Below are 25,721 nucleotides of genomic sequence, written 5' to 3'. Positions count from 1 at the left end.
ATGAGGAAGCCAAAATATCAGAGATATGATATTACTTGCCTCTGAGTTGACAATTTTTGATGAGAATTGAGTAATTAGGCAATTTAAGTCTAGCCATTACATTTTTTACTAGAGAGAACTGGATAGGCCACCTTCATGTGGAATTTAATAGTCACCGCAAAGAAATCATCCCAAAGGGATTACATTAATGGTGGGAATTTCAATCATGTGGCAGAAGATATTTTAGGACAGAGAAGCCTCTTAAAATGTATTCCCTAAATGCTTGTACATTCTGCTGTCAAATAGGGTTAACCACACAAATTATTAAAATACAATTAGCACATAAATGAGACAAATGCAGATATTTTGTTTTATAAAAAATATTTCATAATATCAAATGACTGCATTTTAAAACTGTTTCAGATAAGTCATTCTTTCTAATTCTTCATTCTTTTGTGACTTTCCTTTGGAATTTTCAGTTAGAATATTCCTTTGTGGTAATGAGATGTTTCAGAGTGCTCACTTCTTCTCACTTATACATTTCAGCTAAAGACAACTTTGAAAATAATTTTTAAAAATCATTAGTTAAATGAATGTTTTATTTATTTCTCCAGTATTTCACTGTCAACAGACCAACATACACAACTCCTTACTCCAATCATTACTTATTTTTACTGTCTTACATATTAAACTGTCTTTTTTTACAATTATTATGTACTATACTTTGAGTGCATTATCTGTTTAATCAACACATCCCAAAATGAAATTAATTAAAATAATTCACATGATTTTCTTTGTGTTTTCGTTGTTGAATCTACAAGCTAAAAGCGCTAAATGGAATATTCTATTGGAATTTATATACAGGTACTCTAATGGTACACAAGCATGAACACTGAAAACACAAAGACATCATCAAATATGATACTATAAATAACTTAAGAAAAAAGGACTATATCAGAGGCATATTATATTTGGAGGGAAGAAAGATTACCTGAATCTTATGCAAATTATAATATCTTGGAAATCAATCTACTCTCACATTTTCCAAATGAAGAAACAAGTTAAAGGATTTAACCACGATCAGAGCTATTTGTAACAGAACTAAAACTAGATACAGAATTTTCTGGCTCCTTGACTGTGGCTTTTTCAATTATAACAAACTGAAGGAATTTGTATTAAAGTCTCATTCTCACAAATTCAGCAGATGCACTAGGGAAAGAAAAATCATAGCAAACCTACATGTTATTCCTTCACAATGGCTCCCAAACACAGGCAACTAGTTTGCTGACAATCAACTAAAGAAACAACATTCTATTTTAACACCTTAGGGAGTAAAAAAAAAGGTTACATGGGACTTACTGTATATTGTATTTGATAAGCACGAGAAGCAATTTCCAATGATGATTTTCTAAATGTCACTGTGTAACAGCTTAGAGCCTAATACTGAGGAAGATACAGCTCTCTACATTTTAGGACGTAGGTAATGAATTTGTGTGAAAGGATTTAAGGAAAACATTTGACAATGTCACTTGACTATCATTGTGAACAAGATGAAGGCTCTGAATGAATATATTAAATTAGTTCTACTTAATGACCAAATTTGGCCTGGAAGTTTTAACATGCTACAAGGATATTCTGCCATTCCCTATTAAGAACTAGATTCACAAAAATGAACAAATATACTATAAAATAGTTGCAAATTGTGGTATGTACTATGAAGGGAAAGAAAATAATGGAATGGGGATAGTGAGATTTCATTTCAAATGAAAGTATATAAAACTTGTGAAAACTTATAACGTATTTCAAACCTCCAGCCACAATATGCACTTACTGCCCATACTTAATTGTCATGAGAAAAGACCGTTCCAGGCAAGATCTTAGGGCAAGAAAGGTTTGTTACATTTAAAGAATTGAGTTAAGGTCAGTGTGGCTGCAGTTTGGAGATGGAGGGAAGGTAGGAGAGAAGAGGCTTAATCGTATAGGGCTGTATGGAGTTCGGGAGGCCATGGTTTCGAGTACAACTGAAACCAACTTAAGGATTTAAATAGGAAAGCGATTTGTTACGATACACTTCTGCACGGACAAGAGGCTGAGGCCCTGGAGAAAAGAAGCAGAGAGAACAGATGAATGGCTCCTGCATCAGTCCAGGAAAGAGATGTACATTATGTACTGGGTGGCACAACAAAAAAGGAGAGAAGTGGAGAGACTTGAGACATGTTTATATAACACATGACTGTGGAAGAAAGAGTAAGTAAGAAGGCAAAAATAATTTTTAAAAAATATCTCAGTAGGCTGAAATAAAGAGCTAAATCTAATAAGTTCCCATTTATTAAGGCTAAATTTGAGGTCCTGATCCTGAACCTAAACCAAACCAAATGACAACTAAATGAACTATACTGATCTAATGTTAGTGATCTGACTTGATGATGCCTTTTTCCTAGCTGATTCAAAGGATGGTGAAGGTGAAAATGACTTGGAATCCCTCAAGTGTGCTATACAGCTAATGCATAAATAGTTGCACAGCATCAAATTAAACAGTGATGTTTGTGCCTGGGAAAGCTATATATAAACAAGTGAAACCTGAAAGGTATATGTTAGGAATACATAATTACAGTAGGGCTCTATTTAAAACACAGTTCACCACTACATGTATTCGGATATAATAACCGCTAAATCAGAATCCTGAAATATCACAATCCTAAATTACAGAGTTAGCTTGTAAATTGGTATTTATTTCCACTAATATTCATGCCATTATGAAGTCCTACAATAAATGCATTTTTTCACTTATATGGTTTAGTTGTACTAAAAAAAAGACAACTTTATATAGTTACATGTTATTTACAAGTAGCTAACAGTAATGGAACCAGCACCAGTCTAAGTACTGAGAAGAACACATGCTTAAGCTCCATAAATCTTTAAAAAAGATAAGGTATATGTGCAAATAACAATGTAAAACATTGTTAAATGCTAAAGTGCTGTTAGACTGAGAGTTTCTACAGAAAGTGGATCATATCTCAATTTTATATTTCCAGCTCCTAGTACTAGTATAATAAAAGGCAAATAGTAAGTGCTTAATAAGTGTGTCCAGTCATTTACCCTCTTATACAAATATTTATTAAGTGCTTACTAGATGCTACAGATACAATGACCTAGTTCCTGCCTTTGATGAACTTACACTGATTCCTTCAAAACTCATTTTGAGTGCCTTGCTTAAAGATAGAAGGTAAGGACATGTAGAGAAGGACAAATCTGATGGCAGGGTTCACGGTGATGAGAAGGCAAGAAAATGTGCTGTGGATGAGGTAGGAGCCAGAGTGACTTGAGGAGTCTGATAAACGCTCAGTACTTTAAAATGGAAGAGAGAATAGACTGTGGGCACCTAGTAGGATGGTTATGTGGCAAAAATGAGCAACTGGGTTTGAAAATACAGTTTTGTCATTTTCTCCAAAACTTCTTAAAGTTTTCAGGTATTTTGAATGAAAAGGGAATATGGAGTGAAGGATTTTGGACGAAAATGATCAACGGTCCTGGCCTTCAAATTAAAAAAAAAAAAAAAACTGAAATAATAGAGCAAATGGTGAAGGGTGGAAAAATATATAAAGACAAGAGGTGGGTGATATGCTGGGGAAAACAAGACGATGAGGTAAAAAAGTAGGTGGGTGGGGTAGAAAGTGGAAGGAAAAGAGGTGTGGTCTGAGTTTGGAATAATAAAATTTGATATTTTGGAGGAGTTGTAGAGCTGTTCTAGTTCATGAAAATATTCTGGATGAAGCTGTGGAAACAAGCTGCTAAGTCAAGTGGAGGTAAAGATCATGAATGGAATAAATAGAGGTAGTCAAGGAAATATGAGACTAATGGTTCAATGAGCCATCATATATATGGCTACTGACATCATTTGATGGAGAACACTGAGATAAAAAGGAGATAAAAAATCATTGCCAAAGTTTTTGAATGTTGGTGAAGTACTAGGAGATGACAAAGAGGATGAGTAGAATGAGAGACTTGGTAAATTTTTCATAGAGAAATATTTGATATAAACCTTGTAATAGGTATAGAACTTCACAGAAATTGTGAGGCAGAGAAAACATTTTAGCCTGAAGGATGGTCTAAGTAAGGTCAAAGAAGTAGCCAGCAATGGTTAACTTTCTGATTCATTGGGGCTCTCAGATGAAATGATCCGAAACAATTCCTTTGTCCATGGGCTTTACTAAGCTACTAATAAATTCATACGAATATTTTCTGAAAGGACCACTAGCTCATATCTATCTTCTTTCACTCATAATTATTCCAACTACTTAACTCCCTAATCTCCAGCGAACTAAACTGAACACTTAATAGTTCAACTGGTCCATGTGTGGTGTTTAGATACATGACCTAGTATAGCAGATCTGCAGCTGGTTCTAGGTCTGATCTGACAAGGCCTGGTTAATTGGTTCTTTTCCAACATAAGGGTATGTAGAGCATCTGGAAACCTCTTAATTTGTTAGTAGCTTTGCTACTTTGACCGTGTTTATTTTTTCCCACTTGGATTCAGCTCTAACTTAAGATGCTACCCGAATCCTTGTTAGAATCATATTATCACAGAGTAGAATGGAGCTTTTGAGTGTCATGTAGTTCTACTCAAAGACTTTTTCTGAAAAATAAAAACTGTGTTCAGTTTCTGCCTGACACTCCCCTCTATTGTTCAAAAAAATCACCGATTCAGGGGTAGATTGCTACATTTGTCTTTGCTATAGTAAATTATCAAATTAATACCATAATGCTGGGTAAATATGATCTCCAATTTGTATTTATTACTTGTAGTCTATCATTTGACCTGTTTGAAAGCACCTAGCATGGAGCCTATGTTATCCTGTATATAACATAGTATATCTATGTCAAAGTTGAATTAAAATCTTCAAGGCATCTTAACCACTTGGTAGAGAATAGATATATTTCAGTCATATTTCCAGTATAGTAATGTTTCAGTCAAAGTCTGTTTTCTATTGATTACTTATTCCAAATCCATTATGAAATGTGCAGTCAGTGAGAAGGAAATAACATCGATGGAAGACTCTGACTTGGGTGCTCCATAATGTGAATATGGAGCATCTTTATGCCCTGCATATTCAGAGGAAAAGAGAGGGAAGTAAGAAAAGGAGGGAGAGAGGAAGGAAAACATAGGTTATAATCTCAGCTCTTGGCTATATTATGAATTCATGTGAATATTAATATCTTCTTTTATAAAATGGATACAACAATGGTTCCTAATACATAACAATTTTTGGATACCAAATGGACTCAAGAATGCGAAACTGTTTCATAAATTAGAAAATCTTATCCCTATATAAGACATCACTACCTGCTTCCATGTGCAATTTAGAATATCTATCCTTTTACCTCTTGATATTTTCACTTCCTAAATACTATACATTTATTTGTAGAAACATTATTTCAGGAAAAATAATGCTTTCCTTTGGGGAGGATATTTCATCACACAGCTTTTTATTATTCATGTGAAGTGCCAAGAACCTTGAGAGGACAGAAAAAAATCAGTCCTCTCTAGCTTCTCCGTAGCTCTCCTTTTGACAGCGCTCAGGTACCGGCAGATTGGCTGTAGAGCCACAGGGAATTGATGAACAAAGTGTTCTTCAGTAATACAGAATCAAGCTGCTTCTATCTCAAGAGAAATACGAGATATGACCTTGGTTGGTCACTATTAAGTATGCTAGTCACCTAACAAGACTCAGAAGTCCAAGGAAAAAGGCATACGCCTTTACTGACTTATATTTTGAAACTTTTATTACCATAATTTGATGTGCTATCTATTGAATATCTTTATAGAAAGCTTAGGATAGCATTGAATTCTATTACCTCAGCTGCTGACATGTACCAAACAATCTTATTAATTCCTATACTTGTAATGATAACAAAATGTTATGTTATGCAATATGTTAGTGCTTATAAAGCACTAAATATATGAGATATTTTAAATTTGAAAAATGAGCTCCATGAGATTTAAATAACCATATTTTTAAAATTTTTAACATAAAATTAAATTTGATTTCCTAATGCTACACAAATTTGATAGTTATCAAAAATTCTTCCTTACTCTAAGAAAAGATTTTTTTTCATTTTGAAAAGTAGAAAAATGTATTAAATAAAATTTATCAATATTATTTCCAAAAGTTTATGTCCATAAATTCACATGCAGATAAAACCGCTGCAGAAAATACATATTTTAAGCCTAGATGAAAAAATAAATAAAACATTTCCTAAAATTTTTTGCATCAATTTTTAGACTAGCAAATAATCTGAAATACATTTCTAGAAACAAGAAACCAGTTAACCTCTCACATTGGTTAACATACTCAGATCTTTTATTTAGTAATTATTCTAGGTGGAATTTTTGTCTTTTGATTCTTTGTTTTTTCCTCTCACACTTTTCCTTCCTCTCCATAATATGAATATGGTGAACTAAGCAGACTGTTAAATAAAAAGAGCACTTTTTATTAACTCAATCATATAATTATCCTTAAAAATCATGAATCTGCCAGATTTCATTCAATACAAAGTTAAATCAGCAATTTAGTAAACTAACCATTGCCAACTACCACTGATAACAAATGAGCTAAAACATTTCAATAACTTCTTGTACATCATGAAACATGTCTATTTTATTCAATAGGACAAATAATATCTGTTGGACATAACTCGAAAAAGTCTTTATGAGTTAGCTAACGCACTGCATGATTTAGCTGATCATGCCATTTCAATTTGCTGTTTGTATACATACACGCAATCTAAACTAAAGTTATTTTAGTTAAAATTTAAAACTTAGTTGTTGTGGGATACCTAAAATATTAACAGAAATAAAGATTAATATGAAAATTCATCCGTCATTCTAATACCTCAACAAATCAAATAGCTTTCAGTTTGTAGGGCATCTTACCATTCCTTGTCCTATGCATACATAGACTTTCCCTAACATTATAGGTAAAACTTTATGTTCTGCTTTTCTTAACATTATCTCATAAGCATTTACACATTGCCATAAAGTCTTCATAATTTTCATGAAAATTGACTGTATAAGTTACCATAAATTTGCGGATCATTTCCTCACTCTTAGACATGTAACCTTCTTCTTCCCCACCCCGAACCTGTTTTTTGGTGCTACTATCAAGCACCAGCATTTTCATTTATGCGTTTTTTTCCCTTGTTTCTGCTGTTTCCCGCTTCAGATAAGAACCTTTATGGTTCTTATATTTCTAGAGTGCTTTGTAAAATTCACTACCATCAAGAGCAATGTATGTATCTATGATTTGTACTGTGATTTTCACCATCACTTAGATATTAGCATTCTTTTTAGAGAGAGGAGCACTAATTTCATGGAGATGAAATTTCCATGATTTTATACTAATGAAATTTCATGAGCATTGTTTTAATCTGCATTGTTATTACCATTGTTGTTAAATACTTAAAATATTTGCTAATCATATTTTCCATAATGTGGATTATTCTTGAGGTTGTGTCTTAGTATTTATCTAAAAAATGTATACGTGTTTTTTATACTCTATCTAGAAAATAACCCTGTACCACATTCTCAGCAACCTATCCTCTATAGGTTGTTTTACTTTGGGCTTTGTGGTAAGTTTTTTTGTTCTGTAGATAAGTTTAATATTTTTATATTAAAGTATACTGCAATGTGACTTTTTTCTGTTGCTTCAAAGCTCATTTAATGATCCTACCAAATGTCTGACAAATATGCAACTTCCCCCATGATTTGATTTTTTAAAAAATATTTATCTATTTAATCCATCTGGAAGGTTTTTGGCATATGCTCTGAGATGTGTATCTAAATTACTTACTTTGCAAACTCTAATACCACAACTATTTATTAAATACTCCTTCCGTTTCCCATTGTTCTATAATATTCTATTGTTTATATATATATATATATATATATATATATATATACATACATATATATATATATATATATACACATTCTTATATATAGTATTTTGAGATATCTTATACTTTCCTAGATCTAGCCAATACGAAAAAAGTTGAATTATGTAAGTTTCTTCTATGATCTGATATCTGGAATGGCTTTTCAACATTTAGGCTTCTTTTTAAAAATATCCCTTTATTCTCATTAGCATATTTTTCCAAATAGATTTTTATCATTCTATCACCTTTTCAGAAAATCCAGTTGAGAATTTTATTAAGATTAAACTCTTAAATTTATAAATTAATGTGAAAAGCCTTAATAGTTTTATTATATCGTTATATCCAGAAATATAACCTGTGTCTTCACTAATGCAAGCATTCTTTTATAACTCACAATGAATATTATTTTAAAGTATGTCCAATATTACATAATTAAGGGGCAGATGGAGATAATGGAAAAGTTGAAGACTATGGAGAGGGATATCTATCTATCTATCTATCTATCTATCTATCTATCTATCTATCTATCTATCTATCGATAGCACAGCAAAGGCCAGTGCTTTTGTATGGCAAAAGTTAGCCTTGTCAAGTGCGGGGCTGAAGATAGGCTCTACTAATAACAACCCAAGACAACTATCAGTGCCCGACTGGACATAATGAAGAAGGCTGAGTGGTATGCTGAGAATAATCCTCCCCTGCCCTTTATTTTAATTCACCCTCAGATATTCTTGACTTTCAAGTGAATGCACATCTAGCCCTCAGCAGTACAAGCTTCTACATCTCTTCCTAGTGACTCAAACTTTCGTTTTTGGATGACACTGATAACTAAACTGTAAAAAAATATATATAAAGACATATAGATATATTTATAAATATTTATAGATATAGATAAATATATAGGTATATCTATATATTTATGAATATAAAGCTATATCTATATATTTATAAATATACATTTATAAATATACCTATATATCTCTATATATCTATATAGATATATATATATATCTCCAGACTCTCAACTCCTGTGAGATCTGGGGAAAGATGCTTAACCTCTCTGAGACTCAATTATTTTCTTTGTAAATTGGAGGGAGTGGTACACTTCCAGGATTGCTGTAAAGAATAGGGATAATGTTTAAAAAAAAAAAAAAGAATAAGGATAATGTATATAAAGCTATTGGAGTGTTATATGTATCCAATAAATGTTAGCTAAGATCATAATTTTTAATATAACATGTGCTTCATATTTGACTTTTTATAAAGTTCTTTCTTGTGTATTATCTCACTTGCTCTGTTAATCTTCATAAAACCCTGTTAGATGATATCACTGTTATTAGCATTATTACTATTAAGACAAAATTGATAAAGATATTTCTTCTTTTTAATCAAAAACACGAGCTCATTTCATATTATCATGATACATGTATCATGATATATATCATGATATGTATTTGTAGATCACCTACATCACATAATAACTTTGTCCCTAAATATTTTATGATATTTTTTCTGCTATAATAGCTATAATTGCCCTTTCATTATATTTTCTATTAGTTTTGCTTACTTACAGGAATGCTATTGATTTTAGTATATTTGTTTCAAGTTCAATAGCCTTAATGAGTTCCTTATTATCTCTTAAAAATATGGTTAATTCTTTTGGTTTTCTGGGTTATCACATTCCCCAAATAAATTCTATATTGTATAATTATATATTAATATAATCAGTGACATAATTGAAAAATAAAAGAAACAGACTAATTTTCTGTCATGATATAATGATATATTAAAATCTTCCTGTTGGAAACATAAATTCAAGAAGATTATTTAGCTATTACTAGCAAGTTTCCTTTAGCTTCTAGAATGTATTACCTTAATTTTTCTCATCATTCCTTCAAACCTCACTATACCTTGCTTGACAAGAAGAGATGATGTTACAGTGGCAGAAAAAGGAATTAAAGAGAAACCATTTATTTTTTCTTCTTTGCAGGCTTCGAATATTATTCTTGTGGATGAGGGGGAAAAAACGGGATGAACTGCATGCACTTACACACTTGGAAGAGTTTTGCTGCTTTTCATCTCTTAATGCATGGCTGGCTAAGCTCTTTCTCATCCTAACCTAGACCTTTGACTCCCAAATACATTTCAGCTATGAAAAGATAAATTATTTTGCGCCTGTACTTGTCTTTTCCCATCTACTCCCAGAATAGGATGCTTTGTTCAAAAAATAATAATAAAAATGTCACTTTTTCATTGAATTAGTTGCTTAATACAACCAAATAATCCACCACCAAAAGCTATTTAAATAAAGGAATCCACTGATACCTCAACGTATCTCATTTTACTTAATCATGATTTTTTTAAAGATCAATTGTAAATATATATGTTACTAGTAATGAAGGTTTAAAAATGACCAAGATGATAGAATTATTTTCACTGTAGAACTAGACAATCAGTTTCAAGTATGGTTTCTGTACTCACGGGGAAAATGATTAGAAGTGGATGGATTGACACTGTCCCCACTGTCAGCACTTTCACTGCTGGAAACTTCATCATCTGATTCCCGCACAGAAGAGCAGGGTGAGGAGCCGTCAACTTCTTCAAACTTCCTCTTTAAAATTCCACTCATAGCTGCAGCGCTGTCACATGTACCTGTAACAGGAACAGGAGCAATGAAGCATTGAAATATTTGACCGCTGGATGCGTAGCCAAGGTCTCCAGAGTCATTTTTATGTGGCTTTTTATACATGAGCTGAGCTTTCCTTCAAAGAATCACTTAGCAGGTTTTCTTAAGAAAACAAATTAACAAAAATTAAATTAAATATGAGCATTGACCATTTGGTTATCAAAATGTATCAATTTTTTTGAAACAGTTCATTTTAATGTAATGCCTCTTTGTAATGTAATTCCTTTTTGTTGGCAAATTGAGAAAATCCACCTGAGTCCACGAAATTCTGTAACAAAAATAAATACCAGTATCCCCCTAAGTCCTAAATGATTACTGCCTTATATAAAATGCATCTAGAAGAATCACTTAAGTATGCAAAAACTTCATAGTCAAGTTTTAAAATGCAAGAAACCTAATTAGCTGAGCACAGCGAAGCATATGAAATCAGTTCTAAATTTTAGGTAGTTTCCATTTCAATATTGCAATAAGGTGAATTGTATCCCCATGATACCCGGTTGCTGAAGCTGTTGCCACTATTTCCGAAACTTCCTAAGGCTATTCACCTGGAAGGGAGCACTAACTGAGTGGGAAGGATGATGGGTGGGGAGTGGGAATGGTTTCTCCTAAATCCTTTCTTTAAGATAAATGGGCTTCCCCTTCTTCGTGGGTTCTCCACCTTCCCCATTTTCCTTGACATATGTACAATCAGCAAAGAGCATAAACTTTCCATGCAGTGTAAGGATATTTTCAGGAATACCATACACACACACACACATATTTTTTATATATATACACACACACACACACACACACACACATTATATATATATGGTGTATATATGTGTGTGTATATATATCATATATATATATACACATACCATATATATATATTTAATCTCAATTAGCTTAGGTATATGTACATGGTTTTACACTGCTAAATTAGGTTAACTTAGCTGAAAGTATTACTAAGTCGATTCCATGCATTCCATCTTCCATCTCACTTTTCAGTTCATTTGAACTCTCATTTGAGTTCTTGAAGCCATTCTCTCCTTTTTTACTGTCAGAGTGTAGCTATTAGTCCTGTTGATCAGGAGCAAGCAAGACCCTTAAACTTATTGTGATGTCCATTCTGATAATGATAATTACATTATCTAGGTACTGCCTTCAGAAATCTCTGATATCACCTCTTCTCTTCACAGATCACAGAGCAAGCATCCTCCCCAGAGCCCCTCAGCTGGACCAGATCTCCAAGGTCTAAGTCAGTAGTTTTTGAAGCGGGTTACTTGGATTAGCAGCCTCAGTATCATCTGGGAGGGAAACTGTTAGAAAAGCAAATTCTCAGGCCTCACTCCAGATCCTCTGAATCAGAAACTCCCAAGGAGTAGGGCCTAGAACTCTGTGCTTCAAGGAGCCCTCCAGGTGATCTTGATGCACATCTCAAATCGGAGATTTGTCTAATTTTAGTCTGCTCTCCAGCAGCTTCTCCCTGGACTTCACATTTCTTGGGTATGTTCACACACCAGCCCTGAGTCACATAACCCAGCACTCCATTCCTAGTCAAAATTTCTTCCTTGGCCATCCTTGGTGTAATGTCTAGCACAATGAAGTACAATATGAGGTATCACATTAATGTCATTAACGTCAACTTACTCCACTCATCTAACCATGTGTTGAGTAACTGGTATGTATCTGTTTGACTCTGGGTGGAGTAGGGGATACAAAAGGGAGTAGAACATGTTACCTAACCTTGAGGAACAAACATCTACTATGCTGGGCTCAAGAGAACACTCCAAGGTTCATGTTCTACTGCCTTGTTTTACTAATCCATGTCTTTTCCATGACTTACATTAACAATGGAGATAACTGATAGCAGTAAGAAGATATTGCCTTGTCCACTCTTTTCAGAATAAAATCTATTCCGACTGATTTTACCACTATTCAGATCAGCACATTATTTTATCCATCTGAAAGAGTGTGAAATGCATAAAATGTTCATGCATAGCTGAGCAGGACGAAGAGAAAAAAAGATATTTTAAGTAAGTTCTTGAAATGAAAGTAGGACAGGATATAAATTTTAAAATGCTTCATTTCAAACAAGATGCAAAGTAATTCATGAGGGAGAAACTCCAAGACAAAGTAATACAAGATGGAAACCTATGTTTAAAAAGTACACTTCTATTATAAAACACTGCAATGGGCACAGTTAAAAGCCATGTCCTTAAGCTCCACTTCCCCATCCCATCTACCCCAGCTTCCTTAGGCAAGGCAGATTTCTCAAGAATCAAGGACATTCAATTGGGCCACAGGGAACCATGTTCCAAAATGGCAAAAAGTGGTACTTGGTACTCTTCTCTTCCTTTCTCACTTCTTCAAGAATGAGAAGGGAAATTTTTGGATGGATGATAAGAAAATTAAGTCTCTTTTTCCCTTTGTTATTACATTTGGAAATGGCAAGACTTGAAGCAATGGAGTTAAAGACTGGATGTCATTTCTGTATGCATCTTTGGGACTAAAAGGGCCTGAGCTAGACCCGGGAAGAACTGACCACTTAGGGTAGGATTAGTATCTATGCTGGAAATTAAAAATAGAAATAATTACAGGGGGTATAATCTTAACATATACCCATGAAACTGGTTAAGTACTAAATTGCTTGTGCAGCAACCAAGCATAACATCTGTCTAGTTTTACCACCTTTAAAAATATGTGTGTGAATGTAACAAGATATCGTAAAAAATCATGAGGGCCAAATAACCCACTGCTTACTAGTATGTTACCCTTGATCTAGGCCTAATAGTGGAGTGATAAACAGATCATGTGGTTTTCTCCTACATCATCTATACTATCTCACCAGAGAAAAAAGAATACAAGAACGTAGGCAGAAGATAAATATGGATAGGTGTCAATTTATTCTAAATATGAGGCACTGAAAATCTAAGCCTAGGTAACAGCCATTTTAATATGACTACCGTTTTCTAATTTGTGAAACACATGCTATTAAGGGCATCACCATTTCTCACTTGGACTAGGACAAAAGCCTCCTAATTATTCTCTTCCATCACTACCATTTGCCTTTAATGTGTTTTCTAGGTTGCAGGCAGCACAATAAATTTAAAGTGCAAATCTGATCATGTCAATCTATAGTTTAAAATTCTTAAGTTCCTTTGGGTTTCTTTAGGATATAGTTCAAAGTCCTCAAAATGCTTATAAAGTCCTTAACAATCTGTTTTGACTAACTCTTCCTCTTCATTTTGAGCCACTAGCCTTGTTGTCAATATTTCAGCTCCAATAATCTTTCAGTTTCTCCAATCTGCCATTTCTCTCTGGCCTCTAGGCCTTTCGATATACTGTTCCTTTTGATACATTTTTAAAATTTCTTTTCCCATTGTACTTACCACCTTCTAAATACATATTATTTGTTTATGTATTTCTATGTTTATTACTTGTTTTCATCCCCTGCTAAAAGACATAAGGGCAGAGGTCTTTGTTTTCTTTACTGATGTTCCAGGGGTCTAGAACAGTGCCTTACATACAACAGTTGCTTAATAAATATGTTTGATAAATAAATGAAACCATTACATTTCATACTTTAATTACTTTATCAGTGTCTGTTTTCTCCGCTTAACTGAAAGTTCCATGAAGCAGAAATCATGTTCCTCTCATTCACCACTCTCTCTCTCCTAACAAAATATCTTGTCTATATGATTAAATAAGAATCAAAATGAGAGATGAAATTGACCTCAAAACATCATATATATATATATATATATTTTTTTTGCTTGCAAGCAATCCAAAAGCCAGTTCTAGCTAACTTAAGCACAAAGACATCTGCTGGAAAAATACTGAGCTACTTCATACAGGCTAAGAGAGCTAAAATCTAAAACTGAGGAAATGCAGGATGCCCTTGCCGAAATGCAGAATGTCTGTAGAAATTCCTTGATCTTTTCTCTAATGTGCTACTGTTGCCAGGTTTAACCCCAGCAACTGCTCTATGTCTTGCAGTTCAAGTTTAATGTTCCAAAGGGTGAGCAATGTTTTAGCCCATCTTGGGTCAGATGTCAGCCCTTTGATCACTCAATTAACATGGCCAGTAGACAAGGAGTCACCCAGTTAGGTACCACTCCAGAGAATCTCACTGAGGCTTCAATATGTTCAGTTGCATTTTGAAGCCAATATTCTCTCCTTGTCTAACACTAGTTTATTTTATTTTTTCATTTATTTGTGTAGCACATGATTTCTTTACTTGGATACCTTTCTCTTTTCTGCACCCACATGCCTTTTCTATTTTCAAATTTAATTAAGAACTACTTTATTTTAAAACTCTAATAAACATCTTGTGATTTGAGATATCTGTTGTTCTTGATTAACATATAGTATTTATTTCATATTTATATTAGGTATAACCATTGCTCAGGAGCTTCTCTTTAAGTCTCTCATGAGCACATTTAATGAAAAAATAGTAAAAAAAGTATAAATGTTTCCATCTTTTTCCTCAAAAAAATACCGATAAACTACACTAGATACTCTATGGTTATAATTATTTTATCTAATGTTTTTCTGGAAAAAAATACTGAAAGCCAGAAGAATGTAGAGTGAAGATAAGTGAGAGAGCTTGACTATGAATGCCAAATCAAGAAGTTAGATAAAAATATACATTTTTAAGGCCTTTGAAAGAATGGCTGAAGGTAAACTTTGGGTATTTGCTGGAATCTTGTTTATATCACTCTTTTAACAGCCTGAATATTTCACAGCCTTACTATTCCATTTACATTCATCTAATGTTTAATCTTTTTTTCTTCTTACATTCTGTCCCTATTTCCTAATGCTTTGCTATGTATTGCAAAGAAATGACCACAGAAAATATACATTAAGAATAGCATCAATCCCCCAATTCTTTGGAGCAAGTTATCTAATTTGCAGAAGGATCACTTTAGAGTTGCCAGATTTAGCAGATAAAAATATAGGACACCCAGTTAAATTTGAATTTTAGATTTAAAAAATACCATTTGGGATATATTTTTACTTATTATTTGTTTATGTGAAATTTAAATTTAATTGGGCACCCTGCATTTCCTCTCACAATACTAATTTGTCCTCTTGACTCCTAGTGGAAAGCAGAATGAATGTGAAATCAATAAAAACATCTACATAAGAAATGTCACCTATCAACTGAAAATACCACACATGAATATTCCTGTCCTTTACCAATCAGATGAAACGCAGTAAATAAAATATATAAGGTCATTAGGGTGAATAATGAGTTTATCAAGCAATCGAAAAAAGGGTGAGAGGGCAAGCAGTGGTTAATAGGTTAAGGGCAGGCTCGGTCTGACACTGATACAAAAAGAAATAAATTTTAAAAGAAAGTAATTATGGCATGGTGAGAATTTCCTTATATGGTAAAGGAGAGGTCTTTTTAGTGAGATGCTGTCTTTTCTCTGGCTCAATGAAAGAAAGGCTGGTGAGCTTTGAGTTCCCGGTCATTTGACTTGGTAGGTCTTGACTCCATGGAGAATCCCTAACCAGGAGCCTTACGTAGTACTCTCAGAAAAAGAGGGAGGTATCTAGAGCCCTCTGTTCACTCTTACCTAAGAGAGTGAACAGTTTGTCCTTTGCATTGCTTCTTTGCTAGTTTTGCAAGTGATTAAAGTATGAGTAACCATACCTGCAAGGGTTGTTAACACAGACCCTTCTGCCTTGCTGATGTGGCATACGCCAAGGAGGCATGGAATGTTAAACAGCTTGCATTACAACACGGCATGGAGAACATCTCTTTACGATTTGTCAAAGAACAAAATAATGTATTTTACATCCTCATCAAATTCTTCCAGCAAGCACAGAGAACTAAGAAACTATGATAGCGTTCTATTCCAACCACTTTGATAAGGTAGGGCTGCATGCTTCAGTCAGCAATGGGCTTGTGCTCAAGAAAAACCAGTGTCAGCATTAAGTTGCATAAAAAAGCTTATTCTTCTTTACTTTGACTCAGAATGGAAAGCAATTTTGATGTTTCTTCTGGTTGCTTCACGAAATTCAAATGACGAGATGAGAGACATTGCAAACAGGTTGATGAAAACACTGGTGTGTGGCTCATCTGTGGTAGCAGGTGGGAAAAGCCCAGCTGGCAAAAGCAGGATTATTCACAGTGTCACGCTTCATCGACCAGACTGTCTACTGGGCCAGAGAGAGGATGAAGAGGACAGTTGCTCAATTGATGGTGTATAGATTTTATTCCAATATTTAATAAAGGAGAGCTTAGCTCAAAGAAAATCGTAGTTATTTTTATTCTTTGGCATGATATCTTTAGTTATCCAGATGTGTTCCTGATTATCAGCATACAATTTTAACAAAGTTAGTTTACATTAATTCTTTTCATCATTAATTTTTTTTAAATCGTGATTTTGAGTATGCTGTGATGTTCTGTCCTAATACTGACACTACCACTGGCCTTACATGATTATGTTAATCAAACACTGATATAGGCTAAAGCCTCCGCTAAACAAGATAATCATTTTAAGAAGTTGGCATCAGATTTTAATGCCTTCAACACTTACCACTCCACACATTCTCAGAATGCATATGCATTTCTCTAAGCAATGACAACACAAATATATCTTTTTTCCACAATATTAGGGCCATTTCTGCCTTAACCCATTTGGCAAGAAATTAACATATCTGTCGCCAAGAGGATAGGGATTTGGCAATGATTACACAAGGTAAAATCCCGCAAGGTGTTTCCATGGGACACTACCAATGTGAAAAATGCTGCTGGTGGCTTGCCAACGTAAGAAGCGCAAGTTGGCCAAGTACACCTCTCTTGTCCAGGTGTCTGTTTAAGCCAAGAACCCTGGGAACACTCCTGACTAATGAATATTTTTGTTAGAGAAATAATTGTAGGGTTTCCTAATTATGTATGTATTCCTCATGCCAGAGTTGCCTGTGACCTTGAGTTAAAGTTCTGAGTTACTTTATGTGTTTTGGATTTCAATATTTTTGCAGCTTGATGATTTGCAGTTTTAGAATTTGACAAAATAAGTGAATGCTTTCCCCAGAAAAAAAAAAGTGTCCAGAAACACAAATGCATGCCATCTATCCATGGACTCCAGTTAAGAGCCTCTGCTCTGGTGATTTATATCATTTCCCCAGCTTGGGTGGATATCTTAAACTTGGAGAAATGATTCACTATGAACACATTAATTCAAAGTAATAAAGAAGTTTGAGCATTTGTCTCCTCCTGTTCTTTTTTACCACCAGGGTCATCCACTTCCTCAGGCAGGCTTCTTTCTGGCCGGCCCCCTCAGTTTCTTCTACCATGTATACCAAAGACACTACTGCATCTCCTGGGGATACTCCCAACTTCTTTCTTCAGTGCTCTCTTAGCTGCCACATACTACTCTAAAACAAGTACCCCAACCTGCCCTCATCTGTAAATGTGTGGCTTGAATACTTGACTAGAATGGTTCTAGGTTAAGTACACTTCCCTTGAAACGGTGTCTGTCTTTCCTAAAATGAAGATTACCTTGTTCCATTTATAAGTCGGCATTTAGTGAGCACCTACTATGGGCCAGATACTTTGTACGTATTCTCTAGAACCTTTTCCTGAACTCTGCAAGATAGTTTTAACAAAGGAAACAGAGGTTTCAGAAATCTAGATCATTTGCCCAAGAAGCTTGACCCAAACTTTCTTCAAGAAATATTCTGACCAGCACCACACTGGATTAAGTGACCTCTCTGCATTCACGGCACCCAGCTGATGCATTTAGCAGTAATTTCTTACACCATATCATAATTGAGGCTTTACCTGACATTTTCTCACACTTGACTTTAAGATTATTCATGGACTGAAGATGTATTGTACTCCCATGCCTGCTCAGGTAACGAATGGTCATCAATTTGGAGACTAATCCTAGATCAGCTACTAACAAGTGGTCAAATTATAAGACCACTCCAGGTCCACTTCTACCAAAATAAGGGGCGGAGCATAACTAATATCAATAGGTTGTGATGCAATTCGGTCCCCAGTACCTGGGAGTAAATGAAAAAAGCCATGGCCTCTATCAAAGGCTGGTGTCTCTAATGCCCATACCCTCTTCTCTTACTGTGTACAAACTGCAATAGCTAAATTAATTTAAGCCCTGCTGATAAAGAGATAGATGACTACTCTATTTACAACTGGTAAAAAGGTTCTTTCTGACTCTATCTGGCTAGGGGGGGACCCCAAAAAGGTTCCCATATTACCTGTCATTGGGATTAATAACCACAGAAAGCCAGAACATGGTTTTTAATGCTTCTTAACCCTAAACGTTGATCATTACTTGGTATTTGGCAACATGATATAATAAAATCCATATAGGCTGGGAGACCAATGTCCTTCCCTAAAGTTAATTTTCAGGATGCTCTTTCAGTTAGCAAGAGCAGAGAAAACCAAGCAAGAACACAATGAGGCTTTTAAAATTTGAAAATTGATCAAATGCTGTTGTAAGCCTATTTCCTACTCTAACAGCAAAAGTATCAATGAAAAATTTATTTTGTATACTTGCTATTAAGACTAAAGAACAGTACTTAGCCTAATTCCTTAGATGGTAAGACTTACCACAATAAGGGGAATAAAAGACACAGACATGGAAGAATTAGGAATTATTACTGCAGCATTAGAAGATAACAGTTTTTTTTCTCCTTAGCACTTAAGAAGTGTCTCTTCAGTCTTTTAGAAAGTTTCTGAGTAAATATTAGAGTGGACTAACCAGTGCAGATCTAAGGACATTTAAGAGATATGATATCCGTTTCCTTCACAAGAATCATCAGAATAGCCTGAAGGGGAAGGAACTTTTAAAAACAGTTCCCTCATAAAGTATTCTGAAGTGGACATCAGAATAAAATATGGCCAAGCTTTAGGACCATTCCTATCCAAGCACTGGGATCCTGCCAAGAATACTGTGCAGAAAATAAAGGAGATTTTAAAAATTAGAAGAAATAAAAAAAAGTTCTTTGGATGTTTTTTAAAATAAATCACCACCTTAAGCAAGATACAGATTTTTACTATCTAAGGCAAAGAACAATGCATAGTTGTTCAATCTGCAGGTGACATTGCATTAAGCAACAATTAGTAAAAACAATACAGAATATATGATAAAATATCTAGATTTTCAAGTCTCAGTGAAGGTTCTACTAGCACAAATTAAAACGGGTGTAAGTCACACCAAATTCTTACAATCTTTTAAAAGTTGGAAACCCACTGTTTAGAAAAGTTTCTCCATTCAAACAAGTTTCATACAAAAGCAGAGTTATGATATTCTTCCTCACCAATTTATCCAACACTTGTTACCAATGTATATTTATTGAAAAGCACTTCTAGGTATGCTACTATTAAAATAACTTTCAAGTAAAAAAAAAATGTAGATATATTTTCTAAATTTCCTTGGGAAAACCTTGTGATCAAATCAATTAATGCAATATTTCTCAACATTCTGATGTAAAAGAAGTTTAAAATAGCAATAGATCTGTGCCATAGCGATTGTTTCACGATTCAGACAAATTAGCACTTTTAAGTCATTAGGTAGAATTAGACTCATTACGCTCCATAACATTGGCTCCATAGCACTGGCTCAGCAAATATTTCTTAGGCACCAAGTATGTGCTGAGGTCCCTCTGTAATTGATAAGTCCATAGTCTGGATGAGACAAGAACTATGTATGAATGGAGCAGTGATGGTTGACTAATGCCTTAACTGTACAAAATCAACATGGAACTGGAAAAAATAGTAGAGCAAAAGCACAAAGATAAAAAAAAGTTTTAAAGCAATAAAGGATATAAAGCAGTTCAGAAAGGTATATTTTACTGAGGATTTTGTGGATATTGTTCTTCCATTTGGAAAGATTAAAGTTATCTATGAAGCCACATGTGGTCGGAACTCTGACGAATGACCATGGTGACTGACTGCCTTCTTTACTTGCTTCATCAGTATAGTAGGTATCAATTAGCTGTTCAGTATGACCTCCGTATGACCTCTAATAAACTTCTCATTGTTTATATTTTTGGAAAACATGTCTCTTCCTCATCAATTGAAATCTAAGATGTTTCACAAAGTTTTTCTGACTCTAGGCTCAAGCTGATCTTGCCTTATCCATACCAGGGCATCATTTCCTATGGTTCGAAAATAGTAATATTCATTATCATTTATGATGCTCTTATTATGTGCCAAGCATGCATCATGCTATTTCATTTTCATAAAAACCCTTTGATATAGAGACAATTATCCCCAATTTGCAGATGGAAAAGATGAGGCTTACAGATTTCAAGTACCATGTCTAAGGCCACCTGGATTCGTAAGCGGCAAATATCTTGGAAGTGACACCAGGATTAGAACCTGCTCCTAACCACCATCCTTCTCAGCCTCTTCACATTCCATGATATAGCTTGAACTCATATACCCAATACATAATAAAAAGCACTATCAAGAAAACAATATACAATATTTTTCTGGATTTTAGTTGTTCATGAATTGCCCTAAGTTTACAAGGTTTTATTGTATTTAACAATGTTACCCACATTTGTTAAAGTAGTTCCTAGGACTTTTAAAATGATAATAGGCAAAAGAAGACCATAATATAAAGCTTTTCCCCAACACTTTGCACTATCTCTCATTCTTAGCACATATTTTGACACTAAGTTTATGGAACCAACATCCCTTCAGATCTTCATAGTTCTTCAGAATGGATGAGAACATGTATTAGTGGTATGGTACTAGCTACCCTGTGTATCTTAACATACAACTGAGTTAGTAAATTTTCAAAGAAATAGGATTGATGGATAGCTCAGTCGTCTTACTTTTCTTGTATGCGATTTGGGGGGACCGAAGGTGTGCACATGTGCACACATGCATACAGTCACACATACACATGCATGATTAAATGCGTTTCTAAATGAATAATATGTGGATTCATAGAGATAAAGGTTTACCCAAGTTACAACTCTTCTTGGCTATCATGGTGGTAGGAGGTGGTGAATCTCAAAGCCCCAGGATTTGAAAATAAAATAAACTACATCTCCTGAAATTAGCAAGAATAGATATATACCACCAATGATTAGTCAACTGCCACGTACACACACACACACAAAATTGGTCTTGTGTTTTTCTTCAGTATACCTATCAGCAATTCCTCATTTCCCTATTAGACAAAGTAATCTCAAATTCCCATTGATTGTTTAATGTGACAGTCTCACTGTAGCAACAAAAAGAATCTCTAATTTATCTGGAGTTCAAACATGATTTTCAAAATCATGAACATAAGAAAAATTAAGATGTTTTGTTTATTTTCTATGTTCCTATGCTTAATATACTAAGTATATATATGTATGTGTTAGAAGTTTACTACATAGAAGTATAGAGGATGCTTAGTTCTCCTCCTTTGCCCACCACCATTAAATGATTTAAAATTTAAAGTAAAACAAAGTACAAAGACTTGATTTTTAAATTGCTCTCAAATAAGGAGTGATTATTAATTGTATTAAAATACAATCAATATTAACATGAGAAGAGTAAAATTATAAAAAATTATAAAAAACATATAAACATATAAAAAGTATATAAAATTATTTACAAAAAGCATATAATAGCAATGTCATTTGGTGTTACGGAACAGTTTTACCTTTTGCAATAAGTCATGTCATGGTGAGAATGATGACTCTAATGCCTAACTGAATTCCACTTTGTTCAACAAAGCAGAATGATGTGTACTGTATTTTGTTTCCATTAAAGTAATTAACATGTAAAAAACTGGACATTAAAGTTATAAATTTTACCTATTTGGAAAGTTGGTATATTTAGTACGGATTGTTTTCCCAACTGTCTGGACAAAGTATTATTATAGCATTGTTGTGTGTCTAATAATATGGAATAAGAATAAGATCTTTAAGAACACCTTACAATTTTATTGTACTTTACTTTTCAGTAAAATTGACACAATGCTATATTAACTCCAGAATAGATGATGAAAACTGCAATCATTTGTTCTGTTTCTTAAGAAATGCCAGGTTAAAATAAAGAAATGTGGTTGTTTTGAATACTCAATTATTTTGAGCATTTTCTATGTAAGTAAATTTGTTCTTCTTTCAGTTTCATAGACAGCAGAGGATCAGGAGGACATATATAGTGATAACACAACTTAAAATCTACACTTGTGATTTTGAGATGACAACAGTTATTTGCAGATTTTAGACTCTGTTCCATACTGCTACACTGAGTACCTGTTTGCCCCAAAATCTTTACAAGCTTACAATATGGTCTCTAGTTTCAAGTGATGACAAAGACAGACTGGTAATCAGAAAGCAGGAAATTAATTTTTGAAAAGTCCTTAAAGGTTTCTTTGCTACAACAGCATTTATTCACGCACACTAACTACATATCCTTCAATGATTTATTTTTACATGACTCTATTTACTCTTTCACTGTCCAAATTTGATTTGAATTGCATTTACCCAAATAGATATTTTTATATACATTTAAATATCCAGACCATAAACTATGTACCTGCTGCTGAGATTTGTATGTAAGTAGCACAGCTCAAGCTAATGCAAAAAGGACTTCAAAGTTTTGAGTGAATTTGCATAGAGACATAAATTATCCAGGATATTCAAAGCCATAAATTTGCTGCAGGACATATACAGCTCTCTCCCGGCTCACAAAAGCACGACAATTCTCTTTATTTCACACTTGTCTATTATCACGTTTTCTCCAAGAATCTTCGTAGGCTCTCCTTTCTCGCATTGTTTTTATTTCTATATTCAGAATATGCTGCTAGTAGTTGCATTTACAAAGTTAATAGGACTGAACTGCCTAAATGAATTTTAAACTGGGTTTTTTCCTCCTCCCTGTGCTCTGCTTAGAACACAGAGAGAGATTAGCAGATACAAACTGCAGGCATGACTTCAGTGAAAAGTAAATTTAAAAATTTTTGTTTTTCAGAATTGTTGAATTAAATATGGTTGACCATAAGATTTTATTCAGCCATTTGAAATATTATGTATGTACACATACATAATATATAATATACATTACATATAATGTAATAAATACATATAACATGTATATACACATATATTTCATAATAACTATATACACATATATATAGAAAACAAAAATTGACAATTATGTTATTTGGAATAGAGGATGGCATATTCCATTCAATATAAGAAGGAAACAATTTATTTGAAATATACTGCCTTTAGCTGCAGTCATTACTGAAAGTTTCAAAACAATTTAGAAAAAAATGGCAGTTTTTGCATTTAAAAAAAACTAACAGAAAGCATAAATTCCTCTTCCTGAATTACTCTCAGGATCCTGGATAAATGTCATAATGTCCCCATAGAGTGATAAAGGGTAGCCCTGAATAACTACTACAAAATGATTTTATAAATATTTGAAATAATTGTCCACTGCTTCATTGGCCAATCTCCTGTTTCGGTCCACCCTCCAACTACCTCAGCCCCCATATTAAAATAAAAGACATTGTTGCCAAACTACCAAGTCTTTAATCATGATAATAAATTAACGCCCTCTTTTCAGTGCAAAGAAAGTAATTAAGTTTATCTAAACACGAACTAGCCTGTAGGTAAGCTTCATAAAATTCATTTTAAAATATCTTATGCAAATATAAAAACATAAAGCAGTAATTTCATGACTAAACATTTCACCTTTTCATCTTCTCAAAATATTTTCATACGCGCAGAACCTGTGATGTAGACAGATGCACACTTGATGCAAATTAAAATAATATTATTTCCCATCAACATTGTAACTACTGAATTGATATATTTAAAAATTTTAATGATATAGATAAACACAGTCTAATCATGCTTTAATTAAGTTTATTTAAAATTATGTTTTGGAAATATTAAAGCAACATGAACAATAAGAGTGAGTACACATTTGTTTGGTACAGATCAGACTTTACTATGATGTAATCGCACATTTTACAAAAGTAGGATATTTAGTGCATGGGGAAAAAGACTTTTGTCTTGTCTGTGACATTTATGAGGATCACTTTACCCAGGTTTAACTGAAAAGAAATGTCATAAGAAGTTAACGTGGTGAATTCAAAATAGCATAGTCTAAAACGTCCCGTAGAAAATAACAATTAGGAAAATTAAGGAAGCATTTAAAGGTTGAAAGAAATAATTTCTCTGATAAAGTATTTAGCAATAAAATATAGAATGAAGCCTCTCAAAAATGAAACCTCCTAAAATGAAATGAAAATATAACTTATCAAAACTACTTATGATGTTGTGTGGGATATGAACAAAAGAACTCCATTATTTAATTCCAGATACTTCACAAGAAACGTAAGCTAGGATACCAGTTCTTATTTAAAATACATTTCTTAAAAATGTGAAAATCTTCTAAAAGTTTTAAGTCCTGATATTTACCTAGATGTTCCAACCTAGATCTCTCTGCAATCAAAAACTTTCCAAATGTAATTATTTAGAAGCCCATATCCCATATTTTCTCACATGAAATTATTCCATTTGAACAAAACACCCATGGTTCAAATCGAAAAAAAACATTAAGAAGATTTAAATAATAAACTAGTTAAAAGAAGCCTGAAGACAGGGGAACACCTTGCCAATTTCTACAATGAATTAAAATACCAATCCTCATCATGTGTCTTTTATAGAAATAAAATCAGGCGCATCATGAAATCTGTCACCGTACCTGCGTGCACTTTAAATGACTACGGCCCACACGCTGTAAAATCTTCTCTCTGAGAAATAAAGCACACCTCATTTAACTGCTGCAAAACACTGCTGCAGAGGAGCCCGGTGCTTTTTTTTTCAGGCAACTGATCCAGCTCTCCACCCCCCGCCCAGACTCCTTTGCAGATCCCTTCTGCCCCCACCCCCTTCTTCTGCAGTCAAAGCCTCAGAGCTGGTCTCATTTGCATAAGGCTCAGGCAGCCTTCCAGCAACTGAAACGGAATGCTGGGTAAGGAATTGTGGAGCTGCAGTTCTGCCAGAATACCTGAATCACCGGAGAGCTGGAATGGGCGATGGGGAGTGGGCACCGACTTCACTGGGCTGGCGGCATCACGGCCCCCCATGTCTATTAATGGATAAGTGTTTTTAACTCTTTGTTTTAGAGTCCTGCTTC

At 33.9% G+C, this 25,721-nt stretch overlaps 1 protein-coding gene across 5 annotated transcripts in view; it reads right to left on the bottom strand.

The window, feature by feature from the left end:
- CSRNP3 (cysteine and serine rich nuclear protein 3) overlaps positions 1-25,721 on the bottom strand; it is a 162,921-nt gene that overhangs the window by 58,507 nt on the left and 78,693 nt on the right. For 4 of the 5 annotated variants that reach the window (XM_039855331.1, XM_039855332.1, XM_039855333.1 and 1 more), the window contains one exon: positions 10,393-10,563. In XM_039855331.1, coding sequence (XP_039711265.1) covers positions 10,393-10,563 — 171 coding nt within the window. Of the gene's footprint in view, positions 1-10,392; positions 10,564-25,286; positions 25,415-25,721 lie in introns of those variants that run through there. The other variant, XM_039855334.1, reaches the window with a different exon arrangement.

This window comes from Pteropus medius, unplaced genomic scaffold (genome assembly GCF_902729225.1).
Source record: "Pteropus medius unplaced genomic scaffold, Ma_sr-lr_union100, whole genome shotgun sequence".
NCBI lineage: Eukaryota > Metazoa > Chordata > Mammalia > Chiroptera > Pteropodidae > Pteropus > Pteropus medius.
Note: the sequence above shows the minus strand (reverse complement) of the source record. Positions and strands in the feature narration are given on the sequence as shown.